Here is a 22,948-nt window from a genome sequence, read left to right as displayed (position 1 = left end):
CCCCCCAATTAAAATTTGGACCATAGAATTAGGGAGTGGGTTTAACCTTTCCTTCTGCTTGTTTTTAGGAAAAAATGTATCTTAAAATGTACTTGCATTTGGAAACTACAGTTGATGCCAATTAACAAAAATGATTGGGTTATACATCATGCTAAGACATGATTCGTTGAAAGTATTTTATTGGATAACCTATAATTGATTACTCACACATGTAAAGATGTACACTACAGATCACAAACCACAGTAGACTGTATAACAGGCAATATACTAAGCCAAAGCTAAGAAACTATATTATAGAGCAATGTCTGAAGTAATCAAGTGGGTAAGTAATGCATCTGTAATAATTTAAATGCTATTTATTCTCCCCAGAGTTTATTCTTGACTACTAATGGTTTGAAACTAATGAATTAATTTTGGTTAAAAGTAAGTTATGGTTATGCATAGGTTCATGCAGGAAACAACAAAGATTTGGTTAACAGCATTTAAGAAAACTGTAATTTTCCTGGAATAATTTGTTCTGATGTTATTAGCTTCTCTCAATACCTATTTAATGATTCTTTAAAATACTTCATTTGATTCTTTTTTGCCTTCCTTTTACCAATTCTAAGGAGCATGGATATAAGGAACAAGAAAATCAGATAAGGGATATGACTACTGTCCTGTGTTGGGTCCTGGATGACTTGGGATAGGCCCATGGCTGTCGTGGTGGCCATGAACTACTGAGCCACCTCAGACCCCACCCCCCAGGAAAGGAAGACTTAAGTTCCCCAGGAACATAAGCCTGGGGAACTCCACTACCAACCCTAAGACCGAGTTGAGGAGCTCAGGCAGGAAGATTACTACACAGCAGGGAGGCTGATACAGAAGCAACAATCCCAGCTCATACCTAGAACACAACTTAAGGAGCAGGGTCTCACTTCCAGCAACTTGTGGAGCAGCACCCCTGAAAGGTAAGAGACTCCTGGATTACAACCGCCACACCCCCACCCCTGCCATGAAGACTTGGCTGATGCCATACCCGGAACTTGACTGGGCACATTTCCAAAAGGGAGATCCCCTGCTCCTGGACCCAGCCAGCTTTCAGTAGTACATGCCAGGTTGGCTTTCTTATCTGCGAGGAGGGCAGTCAATTCCTATCAGGAGAAAACCCCCACCATTCAAAACCTTACTTCACCAACCATCAATAATCCATCCACCAGGTGGCATCTGCATAGTGGATTTAATCAGCCCCAAAATGGTTACCATGCTGTTCTTTCCAGACTTTAACCACAGGGAAGGAGACAAGATGGCTTCTGTAAGCAGAGTGTCCACCGCAGTCTGCAGGTACCAGCCCTTCTCTGCCACTACTTTCCCTCATTCAGCCAGTTGCCCCTCTCCAACACTCCCAAAGAGGTAATCCAGCAGTTCTTCAAGTCCCAGGCTGAATTTGGAGATTGCAAACCACATGCTGTGCTGTCCTCTGGCATAAACCATGCAGGCATCAAGCTGCTGCCGTTTCCAATGCTATTGCCAGTGCCAGCACGTCTCAACAAGATACACACTGGCCAGAGAGTCCCGAGAGGCAAAATGCCCCTCTCACTGGCATCACTGCCCAGACCCTCACCAATGGTCTCCAGTGCCTGCTCCAGCACCCAAGCAATCAATCGCCCAATCTGCACCAGTCTGACAAGCCTCCTTCTTGCAAACAGCCCCAGCAAAATTCACGCTGCCGATGTAGATCCACAGGCGCAATGGGCGCGCGCAAGTCTGCTCCTTTATAGCAAGCAGCCTGAGAAGGAGAAAGAGGCACGCAGCCAGCTGACCCAGCTTGGGGTCCAGATGAACTTCATTAATCATAAAATGAGTCAAAAAAGGCTGGGTAAGTGCAGAAACTCACCAACCAATCACATAACCAATCTATAAATAATCAGCTTCTCTGCTGCTCTCTACAACATACATACACCCTCTAAAATATGCTAATCCATCTAATCCGAAGGGAGCCTGCAACACACATCCACCGCTCACTGCCACCTGCTCCTTAGATCCATGCCCTTCCTGGCTAGTTAAGGCTGCCTGGGGGATGTCATGTGGTTAGATCCTAGCAGTGCTTAATTCTAAGAGAGGAGCTTATCCCACACACACACACACACTTTCAGGAGATGTTGGTTTGCTCCCTCCTCAAGGAGCTATCACTGGATCCTACCATACCAGACAATTTTTGTCCAGTATCTAATCTCCCATTTTTAGGGAAGGTTGTAGAGTAGGTAGTTGCACAGCAACTTCAGTGGGCCCTGGATGAAGCGGATTATCTGGACCCCTTTCAGGCAGGATTCAGGACTGGACATGGGAAGGAGACAGCAACGGTTGTGCTTTTAGATGATCTCTAGAGGGAACAGGACAGAGGTAATGCATTTGTCCTTGCTCTTGACCTCTCAACAGCCTTCAATATCATCGACCATGGTATCCTTCTGGATTGGCTCCATCGGCTGGGAGTGAGTGACACAGTATTGTGCTGATTCACTTCCTTTCTGCAGGGCCGGTACCAGTCGGTGCGAATTGGGAGTGAGGGGTCCCGCCCTCAACCCTTATTATGTGGGGTTCTGCAGGGTTTGGTACTTTCTCCACTCCTATTTAACATCTAAATGAAGCCACTGGGTGATATCATCCATTGCTATGGGATGAGGTATCACCAGTATGCTGATGATACTCAGTTATATATCTCCACCCTGGCGAACTAAGTGATGCAGTTGACATCTTGTCCCTATGCCTGGAGGCTGCAGAAGTTTGGATGGGGAACAACAGGCTTCAGCTGAACCCTGGTAAAACTGAGTGGCTCTGGGTTTTTGGGCTTTCTGGTTCTGGGACTTTACCATCTTTGGCACTGGATGGGGTGGCACTGCCTCAGACAGACCAGGTGCGCAATCTGGGGGTTCTTCTAGACTAATGACTACTTGAGGAGCAGGTGGCAGTCATGGCTAGGAGAGCCTTTGTACAGCTTGTTATATGCCAATTGCACCCCTTTCTGGACCATGAGGCTCTACTCACAGTTACTCATGTCCTGGTCACCTCCAGAATGGATTATTGTAATGTGCTCTACATGGGGCTGCCCTTGAAGAGCATCCAGAAGCTTCAGCTGGTGCAGAATGCGGCTGTGCTGACAGTTATGTGTGTCCCTAGGAAGGTACACATTATATGTCTGTTCTGCATGTGCCAGTTTGCTTCTGGGAGCAATTCAAGGTGCTGGTTTTGACCTTTAAAGCCCTACATGGCATGGGACCAGGTTATTTGAGGGACTTCCTGATTACATCTACCCATGCCTACCAGGTCAGGCAGGAAGGATATGCTATGGGTCCCATCTCCAAAGGAGTTCCAGCTGGCAGGACCCAGGCAGCATGCCTTTTCTGCTGTGATCCCTGCCCTCTGGAACATCATTCCCCTGAGGTGAGGTTAGCCTCATCTCTGTTAGCCTTCCAGGAGGCCCTTAAAACAGTTTTTTCACCAGCCTTGGGGATCCCAAGGACAGCCTGTAAGGTGGCTGTATGAGATTAAGTGATGCTTGTTCTCCCCCTTTATTGGGTTTTGTTTGTTTATCTTATAAGTTTATATGTTTTATTTATTTTTTATTGTTTTAGATTGTTATGGATTGTTTTTAACTGTTGTGTTGTATGCCATCCAGAATCACATGTTTAGCTATATAAATATGCTAAATAAATAAATAAATTCAAATTCAGCTTTTTGGTAAACTCACCTCTTCTTTCATACTACCTGGAGAGCTCTCAACTTGTACTCCATTTTCCTGAAGTGAAAATGTTTATATAGTTAAATAAATTAAGGTAGTCACATTATGAAATCTCTAATAAAAATATACCAATGCTTATATTTTGAATAAAATCAAGGCAGTATTTACATATTCTCAAATATCAAATTATTAACACCTAAAGAATAAAATTCTTGAAGCACAATGTGCTAGTGGTAAAATAATACCATAACATTACTGATAGCAAATATGCTTTATTAGAACTTTCAAAAGAATAAATTTAACTGACAAGAGCTCCTTTTCAAACAATATATGAACAAATCCCCATATACTAGGGGTATGCAGTAGATTCAGAGTGGGAAAGATTTATTTCTGGCATAAGTGCAGATGCTCCATCTATTAGTGGTTCCTTAAAGAAGTCATAACTTTTTCTGGGCACACACAGTAGCCTTGCAGGCACAGGAAAACAGGTGGTTGAAATAAGAAGAAAGCAGCAATACAAGATCACACCTTGTCACTAAATCCAGAAAAAAACATGGGTTCTCTAAGGAGCTGCCACCAGGTACAGTACACACCCTCATGCCAGATGCACAGCACCTTTCCCTACTGGATCCAATATTGCATACCTCTAAAACTATATACTTATACATAGGACTGTGTCTCAAAATAAGTTTGGTTATCCCATATCTAACAAGAATATAATTCTCAAAAGGGTATGTACATAGTATGTAAGTATGTATAAGTAAGACCACCATGTTATTCAAAGCAGAAGAAAACAACTACTAAAATATAGTATCCATAGTCAACTTATGCAAACAAAGGGCTCATCCTCACATCCTATTAACCACAGCATGTACATGCCTTGGTAACTATTTTTTAAAAATTTATATTTATTTATATTTCAAATTTAGACACTGCCCATCTCACGAGGAAGTGACTCTGGGTGGTTTACGATAAAAACAACAAATAAATCAATATTAGTTAAAATAGAATAAAATAGTATAAAAGTACAATAAAACTAAATCCATACATAAATAATAATATATTCCAAGATGCTGGTGATCAAAACATATGGGAGCATCTTCAAGCTAGCGACCCCCAGGGTTGGTTGCCCCTTTTCTTGCTCCATGCAAGTTGGCAGAGCCAGTCTTGACTGCTTTCTGGAAAGTCAAGAGAGTTGGGGCCTGCCTCACCTCTGGGGGAAGGGTATTCCACAGGGTGGGGGCCACAGCAAAGAAGGTTCTCCTTCTGGGCCCTGTCATTTGACATTCTTTCATCGATGGGGTCTGCAGCATACCTCTCTGCTTGACCAGGTAGGACGGGTTGATATAATGGGGGTAAGACAGTCCCTCAGGTAACCTGGTCCCATGCCATGTAGGGCTTTAAAGGTGATAACCAACACCTTGAATTGGGCCTGGAAGCAAACTGGGACCCAGTGAGCTCACGCAGCAAAGGTGTGACATGTGCCATCTTTGGGGCACCTAAAATTGCCCATGTGGCTGCATTTTGAACCAGTTGTAGCTTCCGGATACTTTTCAAGGGTAGGCCCATGTACAGTGCATTGCAATAGTCTATACGGGAGATGACTAGGTCATGAGCGACTGACTGGAGGGACTCCCGATCCAGGAAAGGGTGTAACTGGCACACAACATGTACAGTGGGGCAAAAAAGTATTTAGGCAGCCACCAATTGTGCAAGTTCTCCAACTTAAAAAGATGAGAGAGGCCTGTAATTTTCATCATAGGTATACCTCAACTATGAGAGACAAAATGAGAAAAAAAATCCAGAAAATCACATTGTCTGTTTTTTAAAGAATTTATTTGCAAATCATGGTGGAAAATAAGTATTTGGTCAATATCAAAAGTTCATCTCAATACTTTGTTATATATCCTTTGTTGGCAATGACAGAGGTCAAACGTTTTCTGTAAGTCTTCACAAGGTTTTCACACGCTGTTGCTGGTATTTTGGCCCATTCCTCCATGCAGATCTCCTCTAGAGCAGTGATGTTTTGGGGCTGTCGCTGGGCAACACGGACTTTCAACTCCCTCCAAAGGTTTTCCATGGGGTTGAGATCTGGAGACTGGCTAGGCCACTCCAGGACCTTGAAATGCTTCTTACGAAGCCACTCCTTCGTTGCCCGGGCAGTGTGTTTGGGATCATTGTCATGCTGAAAGACCCAGCCACATTTCATCTTCATTGCCCTTGCTGATGGAAGGAGGTGTTCACTCAAAATCTCATGATACATGGCCCATTCATTCTTTCCTTTACACGGATCAGTCATCCTGGTCCCTTTGCAGAAAAACAGCCCCAAAGCATGATGTTTCCACCCCCATGCTTCACAGTAGGTATGGTGTTCTTTGGATGCAACTCAGCATTCTCTCTCCTCCAAACACGACGAGTTGAGTTTAGACCAAAACGTTCTACTTTGGTTTCATCTGACCATATGACATTCTCCCAATCCTCTTCTGGATCATCCAAATGCTCTCTAGCAAACTTCAGACGGGCCCGGACATGTACTGGCTTAAGCAGGGGGACACGTCTGGCACTGCAGGATTTGAGTCCCTGGAGGCGTAGTGTGTTACTGATGGTAGCCTTTGTTACTTTGGTCCCAGCTCTCTGCAGGTCATTCACTAGGTCCCCCCATGTGGTTCTGGGATTTTTGCTCACCGTTCTTGTGATCATTTTGACCCCACAGGGTGAGATCTTGCATGGAACCCCAGATCGAGGGAGATTATCAGTGGTCTTGTATGTCTTCCATTTTCTAATTATTGCTCCCACAGTTGATTTCTTCACACCAAGCTGCTTGCCTATTGCAGATTCAGTCTTCCCAGCCTGATGCAGGTCTACAATGTTGTTTCTGGTGTCCTTCGACAGCTCTTTGGTCTTGGCCATAGTGGAGTTTGGAGTGTGACTGTTTGAGGTTGTGGACAGGTGTCTTTTATACTGATAACAAGGTCAAACAGGTGCCATTACTACAGGTAACGAGTGGAGGACAGAGGAGCCTCTTAAAGAAGTAGTTACAGGTCTGTGAGAGCCAGTCATCTTGTTTGTAGGTGACCAAATACTTATTTTCCACCATGATTTGCAAATAAATTCTTTAAAAATCAGACAATGTGATTTTCTGGATTTTTCCCCCCATTTTGTCTCTCATACCTCTCATACCTCTCTTTGAGGTATACCTATGATGAAAATTACAGGCCTCTCTCATCTTTTTAAGTGGGAGAACTTGCACAATTGGTGGCTGACTAAATACTTTTTTGCCCCACTGTAGTTGAGCAAAGCCCCTCCTGGCCACGACTGCCACCTGCTCTTTGAGCAGAAGTCATGAATCCAGGAGGACCCCAGGTTACGCACCAGGTCTGTCTGGGGTAGTGCCACCCCATCCAGAACCAAAGATGGTAAACTTATGGATACAGAGGAGCCCCTAACCCAAAGCCATTCTGTCTTACCAGGGTTCAGCTGAAGCCTTTTGTTCCCCATCCAGACCCCCACAGCCTCCAGGCACTGCAAAAGGGTAGTCACAGCATCACTCAGATCACCTGGGATGGAGATGTATAACTGGATATGATCTGCATATTGATGATACCTCATCCCATGGTGGCAGATGATCTCACCCAGTGGTTTCATGTAGATGTTAAAAAGGAGTGGGAAAAGTACCTAACCCTGCAGCACCCCACAAAGGAGGGGCTGTGGGCTGGACCTCTTGCTCCCCATCAACACCAGTTGGGACAAGCCCTGGAGGAAGGAGGTGAACCAGCACAAAACTGTGCCACCGACCCCCAACTCCCCGAGCCAACCCAAAAGGATACCATGATCAATGGTATCAAAAGCCACCGAGAGGTCCAGAAGAGCAAGGATGGATGCACTACCCCCATCCCGTTCCCGCCAAAGATCATCCAAAAGTGCGACCAATACTGTTTCCATCCCAAATCTGGGCCTGAAACCTGACTGAAAAGGGTCCAGATAATCTGTTTCATCCAGGATCCTCTAGAGCTGCAATGTACCACTTTCTCAACCACCTTCCCTAAAAAGGGGAGGTGGGAGATTGGACGAAAATTGCCCAGTATGGTGGGATCCAGTGATGGTTTCTTGAGGAGGGGGTGTACCAGTGCCTCTTTAAAGGCCGATGGAAACACACCCTCTCTCAAGGATGAATTCACCATCGCCTGGACCCACCCAGATGCCATCTCCCCAGCTGCCTTAACCAGCCAGGAGGAGCATGGACCTAATTGACAGGTGGTGGCATTTACAGCCCACAGGACCCTGTCCGCTTCCTCAGGTCCAACGGGATCAAACTGTTCCCAGATAACAGGGTAGGTATGTACCCCAGGCATCTCCACAGGCCATGCCACACACTTGGTATCCAATTGGGAACGTATCCGAGTGATTTTATCCTCCAGATGCCCAGAAAACTCCTCTGTGTGGCCTCGTAGGTGGGTCACTGGGCCCACCTTTCCCAAAAGAGATTGGGTGATCTTAAACAGGGCCACTGGGCAGCATTCTATGGAGGCAATAAGAGCGGCGAAGTGTTGGCGTTTCGCCGCTCTTACCACCACAAGGTAGGCCTTAATAGTGGCTCTTGCCTGTGTTTGGTTGGATTCGGTCCTTGTTTTCCTCCAGCAGTGCTCTAGATGCCTCTTAATCCTTTTCAGAACCCTCAACTCTTCCGTAAACCATGGGGAGTATCAGTCTCGATGAGTCAAGAGAGGTTGCAGGGGCGCGATCTTGTCCAAGACCTCGGCCACCTTTCTATTCCAGGTGGTGGCCAGGGCCTCTGCTGAACCATTCAGCAGATCCTCAGGTATAGTCCACAGCTCCCTCTGGAACCCCATTGGGTCCATCAGTCAGGGGGGGCAGACCAATCGAATGGGTCCTGCCACCCTGAGGAGGGGGGTAGCATAAGAGAATGTCAGGGCCACCAGGGCGTGATTGGACCATGACAAGGGGGACAGATGTAATTCCCCCTTCAGATCACATTGCCACTGCTCTGACAAGAAAACCAAGTCCAGTGTGTGGCCACTGTTCTGAGTGGGGTCGCAAATAATCTGGGACAGGCCCATGGCCGCCATGGTGGCCATAAACTCCCAGGCTGCCTCCAAGGTACGTCCCAGGGACAGCAGATTGAAGTCCCCCAGAACCATAAGTCTGGGGAACTCCACCACCAGCCCTGAGCAGCTCAGGCAGGGAGGTTGCTATGCAGCAGGGAGGCTGGTACAGTAGCAACAATCCCAACTGTTCTCATGAGCCCAACTTCAGGAACAGGGTCTCACCACCAGCCACTTGTGGAGCAGTGCCCCTGAAGGCCAACAGAGACTCCCAGATGACAACCGCTACACCTCCTCCCCTGCCCTGGGGTCTCGGCTGGTGCCAAACCATAAACCCAGCTGAGCACATTTCTGAAAGGGGAATCCCCACTTCAGGGCTCAGCCAGGTCTTGGTGACACATGCCAGGTTGCCCGCTCCTCAGTGATCAGATCATATATAAGGGGAGCCTTGTTGTTAACTGACCTGGTGTTAACAAGTGACAACCAAAGGCCAGGGCCGCCATGGATCTGCTGCCCGGGGCCTGGGTCTGAGTACAGAGGGCTGGAACACGCCACTGGTAACAAACACCAGGGGCGCCTTCCCCAAGAGCAGCCCACCCTCTGACTCCCATCATAACATCCCCTGCCCATCACCACCTGAATAGTGTAACTCGCCCTAACTTCCCCAGAGCCTCCATTTCCCCTCAATCTCAGATCTCTGGTTTCCCTGGTTAGGGGGCTCTCCATCCAACCATACACCAACACACAACCTCAATCAGAGGGTGGTGGTGGGTTCCTTGGCACTTCACCTACCGCTCTCAGTGCCGTTGGAACCCTAACCCTCACCCCCTTCGTTCACTATCACCCACTGTGCCCCCTTCACCAGCCTCTCTCACTAGCCGACAAGGGGCACCCAATCTACTTCCCCTCCCTCCCCGACTCTCACTCGGGGGAGCGAGTGTCCTCACAACACTCACACACTCATTCATATTCCATACATTCACCCCAACTCTCACACACTGGAGGGACCCCACCCGCCATCTTTTTAATGCCATGTCCTCGTGAGATTGAATTTGTCTCATTCCCAGCCCATAGCTGAAACACTTAAGGTTATGTTTTGCTCTTCCCGTTTAAATAAGTGTTTTTCCTCTTTTTATGACACAATTTTGGCTACTGATACTTTCTAAAATGCTTCACTGACAATGGGATTGCTGACTTCTGTAGGGCCATCAGCCTATACAGGTAGTCCTCATTTAGCGACCACAATTGAGACCAGCAACTTGGTCGTTAAGCAAAGTAGTTGCTAAGTGAAATCACGACTGTCCTTATGATTTTACTTCAGCTTTCCATTCTTTACAGACCTGCAAATGACGTAAATGTTTGGTCTAGTGGTTAAAGCACCAGGCTAGAAACAAGGAGACTGTGAATTCTAGTCCTGCCTTAGGAATGAAAGCCGGCTGGGTTTACTTTGGGCCAGTCACTCTCTCTTAGCCCAACTCACCTCACAGCGTTTTTGTTATAGGGAAAGTAGAAGGAAGAAGCATTAGGTATGTTTACAGTCTTGAGTTATTTATAAAAATAAGAAAGGTGGGATAAAAAATCTTTTAAAAAATGCAAGTATTGATAAAAAGTTACTTTTTCATCACCATTGTAACTGCAAACAGTTGCTAAACAAGGCAGTTGCTAACAGCACTTTCCAAAGCATTTGTCAGATCTATGTGAGCTCTTCAAAACGTGGTTTTAGTACTCTTTTGAAAGCATGCTAGACCTGTTTTTGTTTTAAAGACTGTCAATGTCCTGAGAGACCACTAATCTTGTGCAGCACAGAAGGATGATTTGAATTGGGAAGGAGAGCCAGGTTCTGCCATGTGTGTGTTGGTGGTCCTGTCACCATTTGGCATGTTACAAGTTTTCTGTGCTTCTCCCAATGAGGGTTTTGATGGCCATTTTTTTTTTTTTTACTGTTGTTATTACTTTAGTGGGAAGGCTATTTATGGACTATCTCTGAATGCTGCTGGATACAAGAACAGAATTAGGCTCACTGCTGTCACTGCCATTCCTTTGCAGCACTAGTCAAAGTTAGAACTTATTTATTCTCAATTGTTCTCTTCAATTCCACCCTGCACCCCTTCTCCACATCCTTCCTCTGTAACCTTGCAGTTGGGCTTAGCAACGCTAAATGCAGGTTCAGAAACAGTCCAACTGATATGTTGCAAATGAAGACTACCTCTGTACTTGTGCCTTATTACTTGGGAAACTGGTAGGTGACTAGACATGCTGTTCCAAGCACTTACCTAGATTCACTCAGCTCTATACTTTAGATAGAGTGTTCGACAGCAGATGTTTGAGAGACAAGATGAAGTTAGGGGAGCCTACCAATCACTATTTTTCACTTGTCCCACATTGAAACCCTGCCAAGTCATGGCGGGGGGGGGGGGAGGTGTTCTTAGGAGGGATGAGCAAAGAACATTGGGAGTGTATGCCAAGAATATATATTCCCAGCAGGGTCATCCAAGGTGTGAAGGTCATCCTAGCTGCAAAGTAAGCAGGCATCTATATTGGGCAGCAACGATATGGGAAGATGTTGGAAGCAGATGTTCACTTTAGGGATAATGGTAAAGGCATCAATTCATACTGCATGGGAGAAGGCAATGGCAAACTACTACTGTATTTTTACCAAGAAAACCAAATGGACAGAAAGTATAAAATGTCTGACAATATAGTGCTGGATGATAGGCCCCTCAGGTTGGATGGCACTCAACATGCTACTGAGGAAGACCTGAGGATCTTTCAAAGTACTAATGGTGTTTATGATGTGGCTATATTAAAGCCTTCAGGACGTCTAGTTGATGATATTGCCATACAGGAAAAGAAAATCTGAAGCTGCAAAGACCGAATTACAGTAGGAACATGGAACGTAAGAAACATGAACATGGAAATGCTCAACACAGTGAAAGATGAAATTAAACTACTATAAATTGACATCTTAGGCATCAGCGAATTGAGATGGACTGGGATCGGACACTTTCAGTCAGAAGATCACAATGTTTATTATTCAGGACATGAAAAACAAGAAGAAACAGTGTTGCTTTTATAGTTAAGAAGAGTATAGCTAGAACAGTACTTGGCTACAATGCATTCAATGACCAAATAATATCAATCCAACCACCAATACAGAAGAGGAGGTTGATGAGTTTTATGATCAAGTTCAATTTGAAACTGATAGAACATGCAAGCAAGAAGTGCTGCTTTTGATTGGAGACTGGAATGCCAAAGTTGGAAACATTAAAGAGGAACATGTAATTGGATTGTATGGCTTAGGAAACCAAAATGAAGCAGGAGACTGACTTATCAATTTCAGCCACTCCAATGAATTATTCATAGCTTACACTGTTGTCAAACAACCAAAACAACACTTCTATGCATGGTCATCACCAGATGGCATATATAGAAATCAAATTGACTATATTATCACTAAAAGGTGATGGAGGAGTTCAATTGTAGCTGATGAGCTGGCCAGGCTGCCTTCTAGGGCTGTTGTGGGGAGATTTAGACACAGCGGTCCCATTGGTCCAGTCTCGTAGTGGTGCTTAAAAGTTTGTGAACCCTTTTGAATGTTCAATATTTCCTAAATAAATAAGACCTAAAATGTGATCTGTTCTCTGCACAAGTCCTAAAGTTCTAGTTTTGGCCTCTTGGAACGTGTTGAGTCCAAATGCCTCAGGGTGCTGTTTCAGGTGCCTTGTGGCATTTCTAACACATCCTTACATCTTGAATCAGGTTTGATGAAGGTAGAGGCCAGAGTGTGGCTTTCAATTTTCACCTACTGGCTGAAACTTGTCTTCCAGTCTGAGGGCCTTGCTCCCTTGATACTCTCAGATAATTACAGATCCTTTTTGATGTCCTTCCTTGAAAACAAATTACAGAAATATGTTTTTTCCATGCAGGAAAAGCTATGAATGGGCTAAGAATGGGCAACATCATCTATTAAAGAATGTGTTATGCACACTGGGATGTCAAACTGATTTATGATCTTTTAAGAACTATTTAGCCTAACTAAATGGTTAAGACTACAATCTGCTGTAACTACAGTCAGGTCCAGAAATATTGGGACATCGACACAATTCTAACATCTTTGGCTCTATACACCACCACAATGGATTTGGAATGAAACAAACACAATGTGCCTTAACTGCAGACTGTCAGCTTTAATTTGAGGGTATGTACATCCAACTCAGGTGAACGGTGTAGGAATTACAACAGTTTGCATATGTGCCTCCCACTTGGTAAGGGACCAAAAGTAATGGGACAATTGGCTTCTCAGCTGTTCCATGGCCAGGTGTGTGATATTCCCTCAGTACCCCAATTACAATGTGCAGATAAAAGGCCCAGAGTTCATTTCAAGTGTGCTATTTGCATGTGGAATCTGTTGCTGTCAACTCTCAAGATGAGATCCAAAGAGCTGTCACTATCAGTGAAGCAAGCCATCATTAGGCTGAAGAAACAAAACAAACCCATCAGAGAGATAGCAAGAACATTAGGCATGGCCAAAACAACTGTTTGGAACATTCTCAAAAAGAAGGAACGCACTGGTGAGCTCAGCAACACCAAAAGACCCGGGAGACAACGGAAAACAACTGTGGTGGATGACCGAAGAATCCTTTCCCTGGTGAAGAAAACACCCTTCACAACAGTTGGCCAGATCAAGAACACCCTCCAGGAGGTAGGTGTATGTGTGTCAAAGTCAACAATCAAAAGAAGACGTCACCAGAGTGAATACAGAGGGTTCACCACAAGATGTAAACCATTGGTGAGCCTCAAAAACAGGAAGGCCAGATTAGAGTGTGCCAAATGACATCTAAAAAAGCCTTCACAGTTCTGGAACAACATCCTATGGACAGATGAGACCAAGATCAACTTGTACCAGAGTGATGGGAAGAGAAGAGTATGGAGAAGGAAAGGAACTGCTCATGATCCTAAGCATACCACCTCATCAGTGAAGCATGGTGGTGGTAGTGTCATGGCGTGGGCATGTATGGCTGCCAATGGAACTGGTTCTCTTGTATTTATTGATGATGTGACTGCTGACAAAAGCAGCAGGATGAATTCTGCAGTGTTTCGGGCAATATTATCTGCTCACATTCAGCCAAATGCTGCAGAACTCATTGGACGGCGCTTCACAGTACAGATGGACAATGACCCAAAGCATACTGCAAAAGCAACCAAAGAGTTTTTGATGGGACAGAAGTGGAATGTTATGCAATGGCCAAGTCAATCACCTGACCTGAATCCCATTGAGCATGCATTTCACTTGCTGAAGACAAAACTGAAGGGAAAATGCCCCAAGAACAAGCAGGAACTGAAGACAGTTGCAGTAGAGGCCTGGCAGAGCATCACCAGGGATGAAACCCAGGGTCTGGTGATGTCTATGCGTTCCAGGCTTCAGGCTGTGAGTGACTGCAACGGATTTGCAACCAAGTATTAAAAAGGGAAAGTTTGATTTATGATTATTATTCTGTCCCATTACTTTTGGTCCCTTAACAAGTGGGAGGCACATATGCAAACTGTTGTAATTCCTACACCGTTCACCTGAGTTGGATGTACATACCCTCAAATTAAAGCTGACAGTCTGCAGTTAAAGCACATTGTGTTTGTTTCATTCCAAATCCATTGTGGTGGTGTATAGAGCCAAAGATGCTAGAATTGTGTCAATGTCCCAATATTTCTGGACCTGACTGTGTAGTACAGGAGAAAAAACATTAGAGGTTTTCTTCATTTTCTCAGGACTTAATTTTTAGCATAATATTTTTTAAAAACTCAGTATTTAATGAAAAACCTGAGTTTAAAAAGGAAAGGAAAACTCAAGAGAAGCTGTTTAAACATAATTTAATATTCTCATAGTAGAGAGCCAGTTTGGTGTAGTGGTTAAAGACACTAGGCTAGAAACCAGGAGACCATGAGTTCTAGTCCTGCCTTAGGTAAAAAGGCAGCCAGGTGACCTTGAGGCAGTCACTCTCTCTCAGCCTTAGGAAGCAGGCAATGACAAACCACTTCAGAAAGTTTGCCAAGAAAACTGCAGGGACTTGTCCAGGCAGTTGCCAGGAGACTCGACTGACTTCACACACAGATTCTCATAGTATCAAATGAGGTAACCCACAACCCACTTTGAAAAATGCAATTTATACTTCTTAGTTTGTTTCAACCTTCAGACTACTTTTAGCCCAGAAAAAAATACTATATCTACAAATATATAGTGCTTCTCTTCCTATTTTCCTATATGTGTATGTATTTCCAATGAATGCTGCTTTCAACAAAAACAAAATTAGCAAAAACTTCAAGAGAGGATTCTCACATTGATAATGTGCTAGTAATTGTAATGTAAATCACATCCATGGATAGACTGAACTGCCTTCTCAGACTGGTGTCCCTCCAATTGCACTAAAAGCAGGGAGAAAGAAAGTCTGTATCTAAAGGCTTTGACCTGCCTATGTATAAGTCCTACATTTAAAACCAAATTTACTTGCCAGAATTCTTGTGTTATCACTTCAGCCTTTTTCTTAATAAATCTTATTAATCTGCACTCAGAGAAAATTATTCTATTACTTTCCTTCTCCAGTCCTCATTGTTGCTAAAGACACTACGGAAGGAACATCCAAATTTCTGTAATTTGCTATGAAAAGCTGTATACAAATATATTACAGGTTAAGCTTTGTTCTGGATCATCTGATATATTTGTATTTGTATGTATATATTTATATATACAAAAGAACATGTTTATTTGCAACTTCTTATACTTTTGCTTATGGATTTTTAATAGGTCTGTGGCCATTATAAACTAATTTATTGTATTTATGGGAGAGTTGCTGTAAGACTAAAGCCATGAAAATGGTTATCCATTCCATAACTGATAGCATAACAGCTTCAATCTAATTCTGAACAAAAAACAACATAATAAAGACATCACCCTAGTAGAAATGCTGAGTTTAGCTGTCAGAGACAAATGGAAGCTTTTTAAAAAGTCTTAGACTTTCAGTTCTAATAAGACTCCAAAATAAACACAATTCAGATATACATTCACAATTCAGATATACATTCCAGTAGCTGAACAGAAAATTAATCCATAATGTATTAAATAACCTAATCTAGATTCCCCTGGGACCTAATGTTTCGAACCAGGTTGGTTGGAACCTATTGGGATTACAATGTTTTTGCACTGTGAAATTTCCTTGAGAGTTATTTCTATAGCTGCACCAAACTCATTTTCCATAATAAACTAAAAAAAAAAATGACACTGTGCTTTAAGCTACTATTTTTAAATACTGATAACATAAACTCAAAATATAGATAGATATTTCATATGTAGATACATATGAAAAATAATTTCAAAAACCATGCAGAATTGAAATTTAAACCTTTTCAATATTTCAGTAATTATTTCTCAACGTTTAGCCATACGAGTTGCAAGATCAGGCAAAAGTGTTATGTAATTAGTGAAGAACAAGATCTATCCACATGTTAATTTAACTCAGTTCAAATGCAGATATTGTAAGCATAAGATATACTGTAGTATCCAGAGTTCTAGGTACTAAAAGCTGCATTACATTACCTCCACAATGTGCAAATGGAACCTGTTAATGACCTGGTTCATATAATCTACTAAGCCATGTTGTGGTTTGGTTTATACAGTAGGGTGTCCAACCCAAACCAAGTGTAACACTCCTTTTTATCAACAATTAGTATCTGTTTTTTTTTTTGTTAACTTACTTTAACCTATCTGGATTAGGGTTAACTGTCAGAATCCTCGTGATCATTCTTTCCCACATAGGCTTAAACTGCTGTGGTTCTGCCATTCCAACAGGAGGGGGGAGAAGCTTAGAGCAAGGACTGTTCGATGCCAGCAAGCCATCTTCTGAACCTTCAGGGACAATTAAGAACCTAACAATGGAGGAAATTGGAGAGCCTCGACACCCTGAGCAAAAAGGACTAATGATTGAGGGGGAGGGGGAAAGGAAAAGGCTTTACATTTGGGGTTTGGCTGGGGGGATTTAGCTCCAGCTATTTCTTTTGCCATATCACAGTGTCTTCTGTTTTTTCAATAAAACTTCTTATCTCTGAACCTGTGTCGGTTTCGATGAGGTTTGCTTTTATTGAAGACTGAGCGCAGTCCTGACAGTTAGCTGGAACTCAACCATTTCTGATTTTACCCGGAGCGGAGGCTCAACGAGGAAAATCACTCAGACCTGTGGACAGCCGCCATGAACAAAATGGCTGACGAAATCACTGAGGTGGGGGCCACTTGCACGAGGGACCCGGAGCATGAAGTAGAAGAGGAGCTATTGGGGGGAGTGACCCGATTAGCGGCAAAGGCAAAGGACCAGCAAAGGGGCCAACACTGGACAGCTTTCCTGGGGGTGCCAGAATGGGACGCAGTCCCATCCACGAGGAGGAAATCAGCGATGGTGGCATGGTCAATGGGAGTGGGGGTGCTGAACCCCATGGAAAAGGGGGAGCCGGAACCCTGGGCGGCCGGACTGGTAGACTGGGTAAACACAATGGAGACCCAAGTTAAGGCGGTGTTGGATGATATAAAGTCTCTAAAGAACATGTTGGAAAGAGTACTGAGTCACCTGGACCACGGTTGTCCTACTGAAACACTTCCAACCCCGGGAGCCAGCGGGGAGACAAGCAAAGAGTCGGCGAGCAGTGCGGAGGACGGAGGGGAGTCTCATGACGAGAGGAGGATAGAAAGGAACCCGCTGCAGGAGAGAGGCTTGAAGATGCACTTCAATGGGGACCTGGAGCAGCTGGCATACTTCCTGACCCAAGTGTGCCTCTGCATGGAACCATGTGGCCGGTTGTTCCATAACGATGCGAGTGGGTGGTGTACGTATCAGGATTCCTGAAGGGACAAGCGGCAGAATGGATTGTGGAGATGCATGAAGCTGATGTGGGTGAGCTGAGAAATTTTGTCAATTTCATGAAGGAGTTATGGGAACGATTCGAGGACCCCTTCGTTGTGATACAAGCAAAGAAAAGCCTTGAGCGGCTAAGGCAAAGAAGCCGGCCAGTCGCCAAGTATGTGTTGGAGTTTAAGAGACTGGCCAGAAAGGCACCAAACTGGCTAGAAGAGATTAAAATCAGATGTTTCCAACAAGGGCCACAGCCGGAGATCCTGGAGCACGCGCTCCAGGGGATGCCCGGAGACCCTGAGGGAGTGGGTCACCCTCGCCGGGAAAGTCAAAACCAACTGGATGGTGGTCAAACCATGAAGCAGGAGCATTCAGACCCCACCACCCACCTCAGTAGGCATGGCAGTTAAGCAAGCCCTCAGGAAGCTGAAGGATGGTGGTCAGGAGCCGCGACAAATGACGTGGGCTTGCTTCAGGTGCAGGGCTGAGGGACACTATGCCGTGAACTGCCCACAAAGACCCGACTGGCAACCGAGCGGGGAGAGCAAACCGGGGGGAAAGAACCCGGGAGGACCAAGACGAGAGAATAAAGGGACGGCAGATGCAGGAAGGGAAGAGCCAATCCTACTCCTGGCGATGACAGAAAGTGACTCATCAGAGGAAGAACTTGAGCAAGCGGGAAACTCCAGCCACCTGCTTTAAAGGGCACCCCAGGGCAGGCAGAAAATCAGGGGCATGATGAAATGGTGAGTGGGGAATGAGATCTGATGACGGTAGCAGTGAGGTTGAAGGTGCTAGGTACCAACCGCAAGGCGGACCTGTCTGCCCTAATAGACTCTGGGTGCACCTGATGCCTGATTAGCCCCGTGATTGTGGCCGGGCTAGGGCTGAGGGTGCGGAAGTCAGAAACCCCTATCCTCTTCACGCAACTGGATAGGTCGACCACGGGAGGGGGTCCCATGGAATTTTACACGGAACCGGTTGAGATGAAGATCGGGACCCACTGGAAGACACTGAACTTTCTCATGACCCTAATCACTCACCACGCTCTGATACTGGGGTTTGTGTAGTTAAGGCAGAGGAACCCCAAAGTAAATTGCAGAGGAGAGCTTGAGGTTTAAAAGATGGGAAATTTCAAGTGCAGAAAGGGGCTGCAAGCCCTCCTGGGGTGGCGCTGGCAGTGGTGAGCGTGGACCCTGGAGCCAATTATATGTCCTGGCGGAAGCCAGGAAATTGATACTACAGAAAGGCCACGATAGCGAGACAGTGGTCCACTTGGGCTTCGTTAAAACTTTACACCTGTTATGCCGGCAGTTCTGATGGCCCTCTATCCACTGGGATGTAGCCGAATATGTAGCTGGGTGCCCTACCTGCACTATGGCGAAGAAATTAGGGGGGAAACTGGCAGGGCTCTTACAGACAGTAGCAAACCCAGAGAAGCCCTGGAAAGAGATCGCTATGGACTTCATTGTAGATGTGCCCGAAAGCAAACAGCACACAGTGATTTGGGTGGTGATTGAGTTATTTTCCAAACAACCCCATTTTGTGGTGCGTGTCCTTACCCACAGCGAACAAACTAGCCAAATTGTTCATACAACACATCTATCGGTTACACGGAGTCCCGACCCAAATAATTACCGATCACAGCACACAGTTCAGCTCAAGGTTCTGGAGGGCGTTTATAAAGCTAATTGGGTCAAGCCTAACCCTAAGTTCTGCCAGCCACCCCCAGATGGATGGGGCTACTGAACAACTGAATGCCATATTGGAACAGTATTTACAGTGTTTCATTAACTATCAGCAGGACAATTGGGCATAGCTTTGCTGAGGTTGCCTACAATAACACAGTGCATCAGAGCACCGGACACACCCCCTTCAAAGTTGCCACAGGACAGGATTTTGTTGCTGTCCCCAAACTTCCCCAAGAAGTTACTCACGTCCCGTCACCAGATGAGTGGATCAAGCAATTAACAGACCTCTGGCCAATCATTAAAATGGCGCTCCAAGATGCCCAGCACTACAAGAAATACACCAATCGCAAGCGTGTTCCTGAGAAACCATGGAAAGGGGGGACCTAGTGTACCTGTCAACTCAATATCTCAAAATGGCACAGCCCTCAAAAAAGCTCGGACCCAAGTTTATAGGTCCTTTTCTGATAGAGAAAATCAGCGTTCCAATTAAAACTGCCAAAGTCCCTCAGGAGAATTCATCCAGTTTTTCACTGCAGCCTCCTAAAACCGCTCAAGGGATTGCACAAATGGCACCCCATGCAAAACCAACCTGAACCCATAATAATTAATGGCCAGCAGGATTTCAAGGTGCAAGAAATTCTGGATGCCAGGACATAGAGGGGGAAGCTGCAATTCCTCGTGCGGTGGAAGCACTTCCCAGTAGTGCAGAGTGAGCGGGTGGATGAAACTGATGTTAGGGCGCCCTGATTAGTCAGAGACTTTTATAAAAAATACCCCGACAAACCTAGATAGCGAACGGGGTGGGATGATGTGTATGTTTTATTTCCTTTCTCTAATCTCTCCCCAGGTTCATGCCATGAAGACTGGAGTTCCTCCTCTTTTTGGGGGGGCAGCATGTCAGAATCCTCACAATCGTTCTTTCGCATATAGGCTTAAACTGCTACAGTTCTGCCATTCCAGCAGGAGGGCGGAGAAGCTTAGAGCGAGGACGCCAGCAAGCCATTTCTCGAACCATCAGGGACAGTTAAGAACCTAACAACGGAGGAAATTGGAGAGCCTCAGGAAATTGGAGAGCCTCGACACCCTGAGCAAAAAGGACTAATGATCGAGGGGGAGGGGGAAAGGAAAAGGCTTTACATTTGGGGTTTGGCTGGGGGGATTTAGTTCCAGCTATTTCACGGTGTGCTTCTGTTTTTTCAATAAAACTTCTTATCTCTGTACCTGTGTCGGTTTCGATGAGGACTGGTTTATTGAAGACTGAGCGCAGTCCTGACACTAACTTATATTTAAACAGCCATTATTCCTGCAGGAAAATAAGCTTGAGTAAAGTAGCATCCACAACCAGACTGTCAGAACCTGCATCACCCAACTGTTGTTGTTTCCCATTGTATTGCATTCGTTGGGAGTTGGATTGATTTGTTTCTGCCACTTGTAACTAAGGAGGGTGTGTGTGTTGCTGTTAAAGGTTGTAACGGGAGCTGGGAAGCAGCTTAACCATATATGGGCAATTTAGACTGGCTTGATTGCCGGCAAGGCAGCTGGGGCCCAAAGAGCCAGGAAGGAGCTCGGGTAGGAGGGGGAGGAAGGTAAGAGGTCACCACCAGGTGGAGAAGAATCGAGACGCCAGGGAATAAGGGGAGGGGGGATAAATAGAGGGAAGTTTACCCAAGGCTTTAGTTTTACCAATGTTCTGTTTACAAGCTACATGTACCCCGTAATAAAGAAGTATTTTTCTGAACCAAGCCTGGTTGCATGAGAATGCTTTAGAACTGGGAGTTGGACATTGTGGACTTGACACAGACTAATTCCTGCAGTAGCATCTCTATTGCTCCTACTTGGTTTTTCACCCCCTGGGGAACACTGGGGCTTATTTTTCAAAACAAAAAGCCAGGGAAAGAATTTGCCTTCCCCAAACCCAAACAGTGATTTCAATCTCAATTAGGTGGGCATATGTTGATATTTGCAAAAACTAAAAAGAAAAAATGAGCTTCCAACTAACAAAGTACTACAAAAGAACTAGGTAGAAGAGTATTTGGCTTATGTTTTCTGTGGAGACTGATATGTTTAAAACGAAAACTGTGGAGACTGGTATGTTTAAAACTAAAACTAAAATTGGGTTAATATGCCATAGAAATCTACTCAGTGTATAAGGCCTGAGTTAGCATTATATACCTAAGATTGGGTAGACCCTCACTCTAAGTGCTTCATTCTCTTATATGACTTTTCATCCAAGATTACAATCTCTAATCTATACTTACTTTATTAACCAAGATAGCAAATTAGTAGCACCTGTTATCACTAAGTTGTAAGTATAAATATTTGTTTGTATTAAAGGTGTGCAAAAGGTTTTGAATTTGAAACACCTCATTTTGAGTTCAAAATATCTACATTTAGCATGTGGGGCCAACTAATGTCTGAATCAGCCCATATCATGCTTGAACAGCCATTTCATATTCAAAATGGGTGTTTTGAATTTGAGACACTTTGCACACTAGACAGAGACACTTCTCTGAACTCAAATAATTGGCTGAGCGTTACTTGTTGCATAAAGCCATATTTTCTGTTTGGTTTTGACTTAATGTAGTATTCCATTCACTGCAGTTTGTAAATCCTGATTTATGGATCAACACAATATATGAACCCAGTGATTGAGATTTACTTGCAAAAGCATAAATAATTTACTTGAATAAGTGTGCATAAGATAGCCCCAAAGGGCTCTCTGAATACTAATCCATAATAGTATAGTTAATTAATTAAAATTATATGCTGCTGTATACTATATACATTATTTTCTAATCTTTTTTTACAATATTTATATCATGTTTTATGTTTCTCACACATAATTTTCAGACTAAAATTCTAAACAATTATCAGTTATAAAAACCACTAGATCTAGTGGAATGTGCTTCTGAACATACATATTTAAGACTGCAGTGCCAACATATTGCAACAAAAAGTCATATGCATTTTAATCCTGTTCTGGATATTTTAAAAACTTTAAACCTATTTTAATACTTAGTTTTTAAAATCTAACTGACATACTAGCACCATTTTTAAAAATAAACGTGTCTTCTCAAAAAATATAAAAGCTAGCAATAGCAGAATCTTACCTCTCTTTTCTCTTTGTTCTCTTTGTCTTCAGCATCCCTTTGCCAAACACTTTTCATATCAAAATCAAAAGGACCCCTTTTAGGTTCATAGCTAGGTGGTTGATCGACTTTAAACTCTTCATGAATCATGTAGTCTGGCATTGATGGAACACGAGGTCTGAAGGCAAAAATTTTACCATTAGCCAATATAGGTTTTGCCATCAAAGTGCAAGACTCAGACAAGTGATGGAACATTTTTTTTCATTTCAACATTCAACAAACCCATTTCCCTCACTGAAAAAATAAACACTTCTCATGAAGACACAGAATACTTACTTAGACTCATCAGCCACTGCTTGTTTGCTATGATGTGAGTACCACTCAGGTGCACCGTAAGACCCCAGGGATACTTTTCGTGGAGTTGGAGTAAAATGTCTCAGTAAATCTTAAGCCAAAGATATTTAAAGATATAAATACATTTAAACAACTATGGACTTTT

General features: G+C 44.2%; 1 protein-coding gene and 1 pseudogene across 4 annotated transcripts in view; both read right to left on the bottom strand.

Annotated features, from left to right (window-relative positions):
• CUNH7orf57 (chromosome unknown C7orf57 homolog) overlaps positions 1 to 22,948 on the bottom strand; it is a 56,495-nt gene that overhangs the window by 11,627 nt on the left and 21,920 nt on the right. For all 4 annotated transcript variants that reach the window (XM_088150097.1, XM_088150099.1, XM_088150100.1 and 1 more), the window contains exons 4-6: positions 22,786 to 22,894; positions 22,471 to 22,627; positions 3,728 to 3,775 (exon numbers count right to left, since the gene is read on the bottom strand). In XM_088150097.1, the coding sequence (XP_088006223.1) occupies positions 3,728 to 3,775; positions 22,471 to 22,627; positions 22,786 to 22,894 (314 nt within the window). The remainder of the gene's footprint in view (positions 1 to 3,727; positions 3,776 to 22,470; positions 22,628 to 22,785; positions 22,895 to 22,948) is intronic.
• LOC148214637 (uncharacterized) lies at positions 4,413 to 8,877 on the bottom strand (annotated as a pseudogene).

This window comes from Python bivittatus, unplaced genomic scaffold, assembly GCF_059951505.1.
Source record: "Python bivittatus isolate LINGU-HERP-01145 unplaced genomic scaffold, Pbiv_v1 ctg000610_np1212, whole genome shotgun sequence".
In the NCBI taxonomy this organism is placed as follows: domain Eukaryota; kingdom Metazoa; phylum Chordata; class Lepidosauria; order Squamata; family Pythonidae; genus Python; species Python bivittatus.
This window is presented reverse-complemented; position numbering and strand designations above follow the sequence as displayed.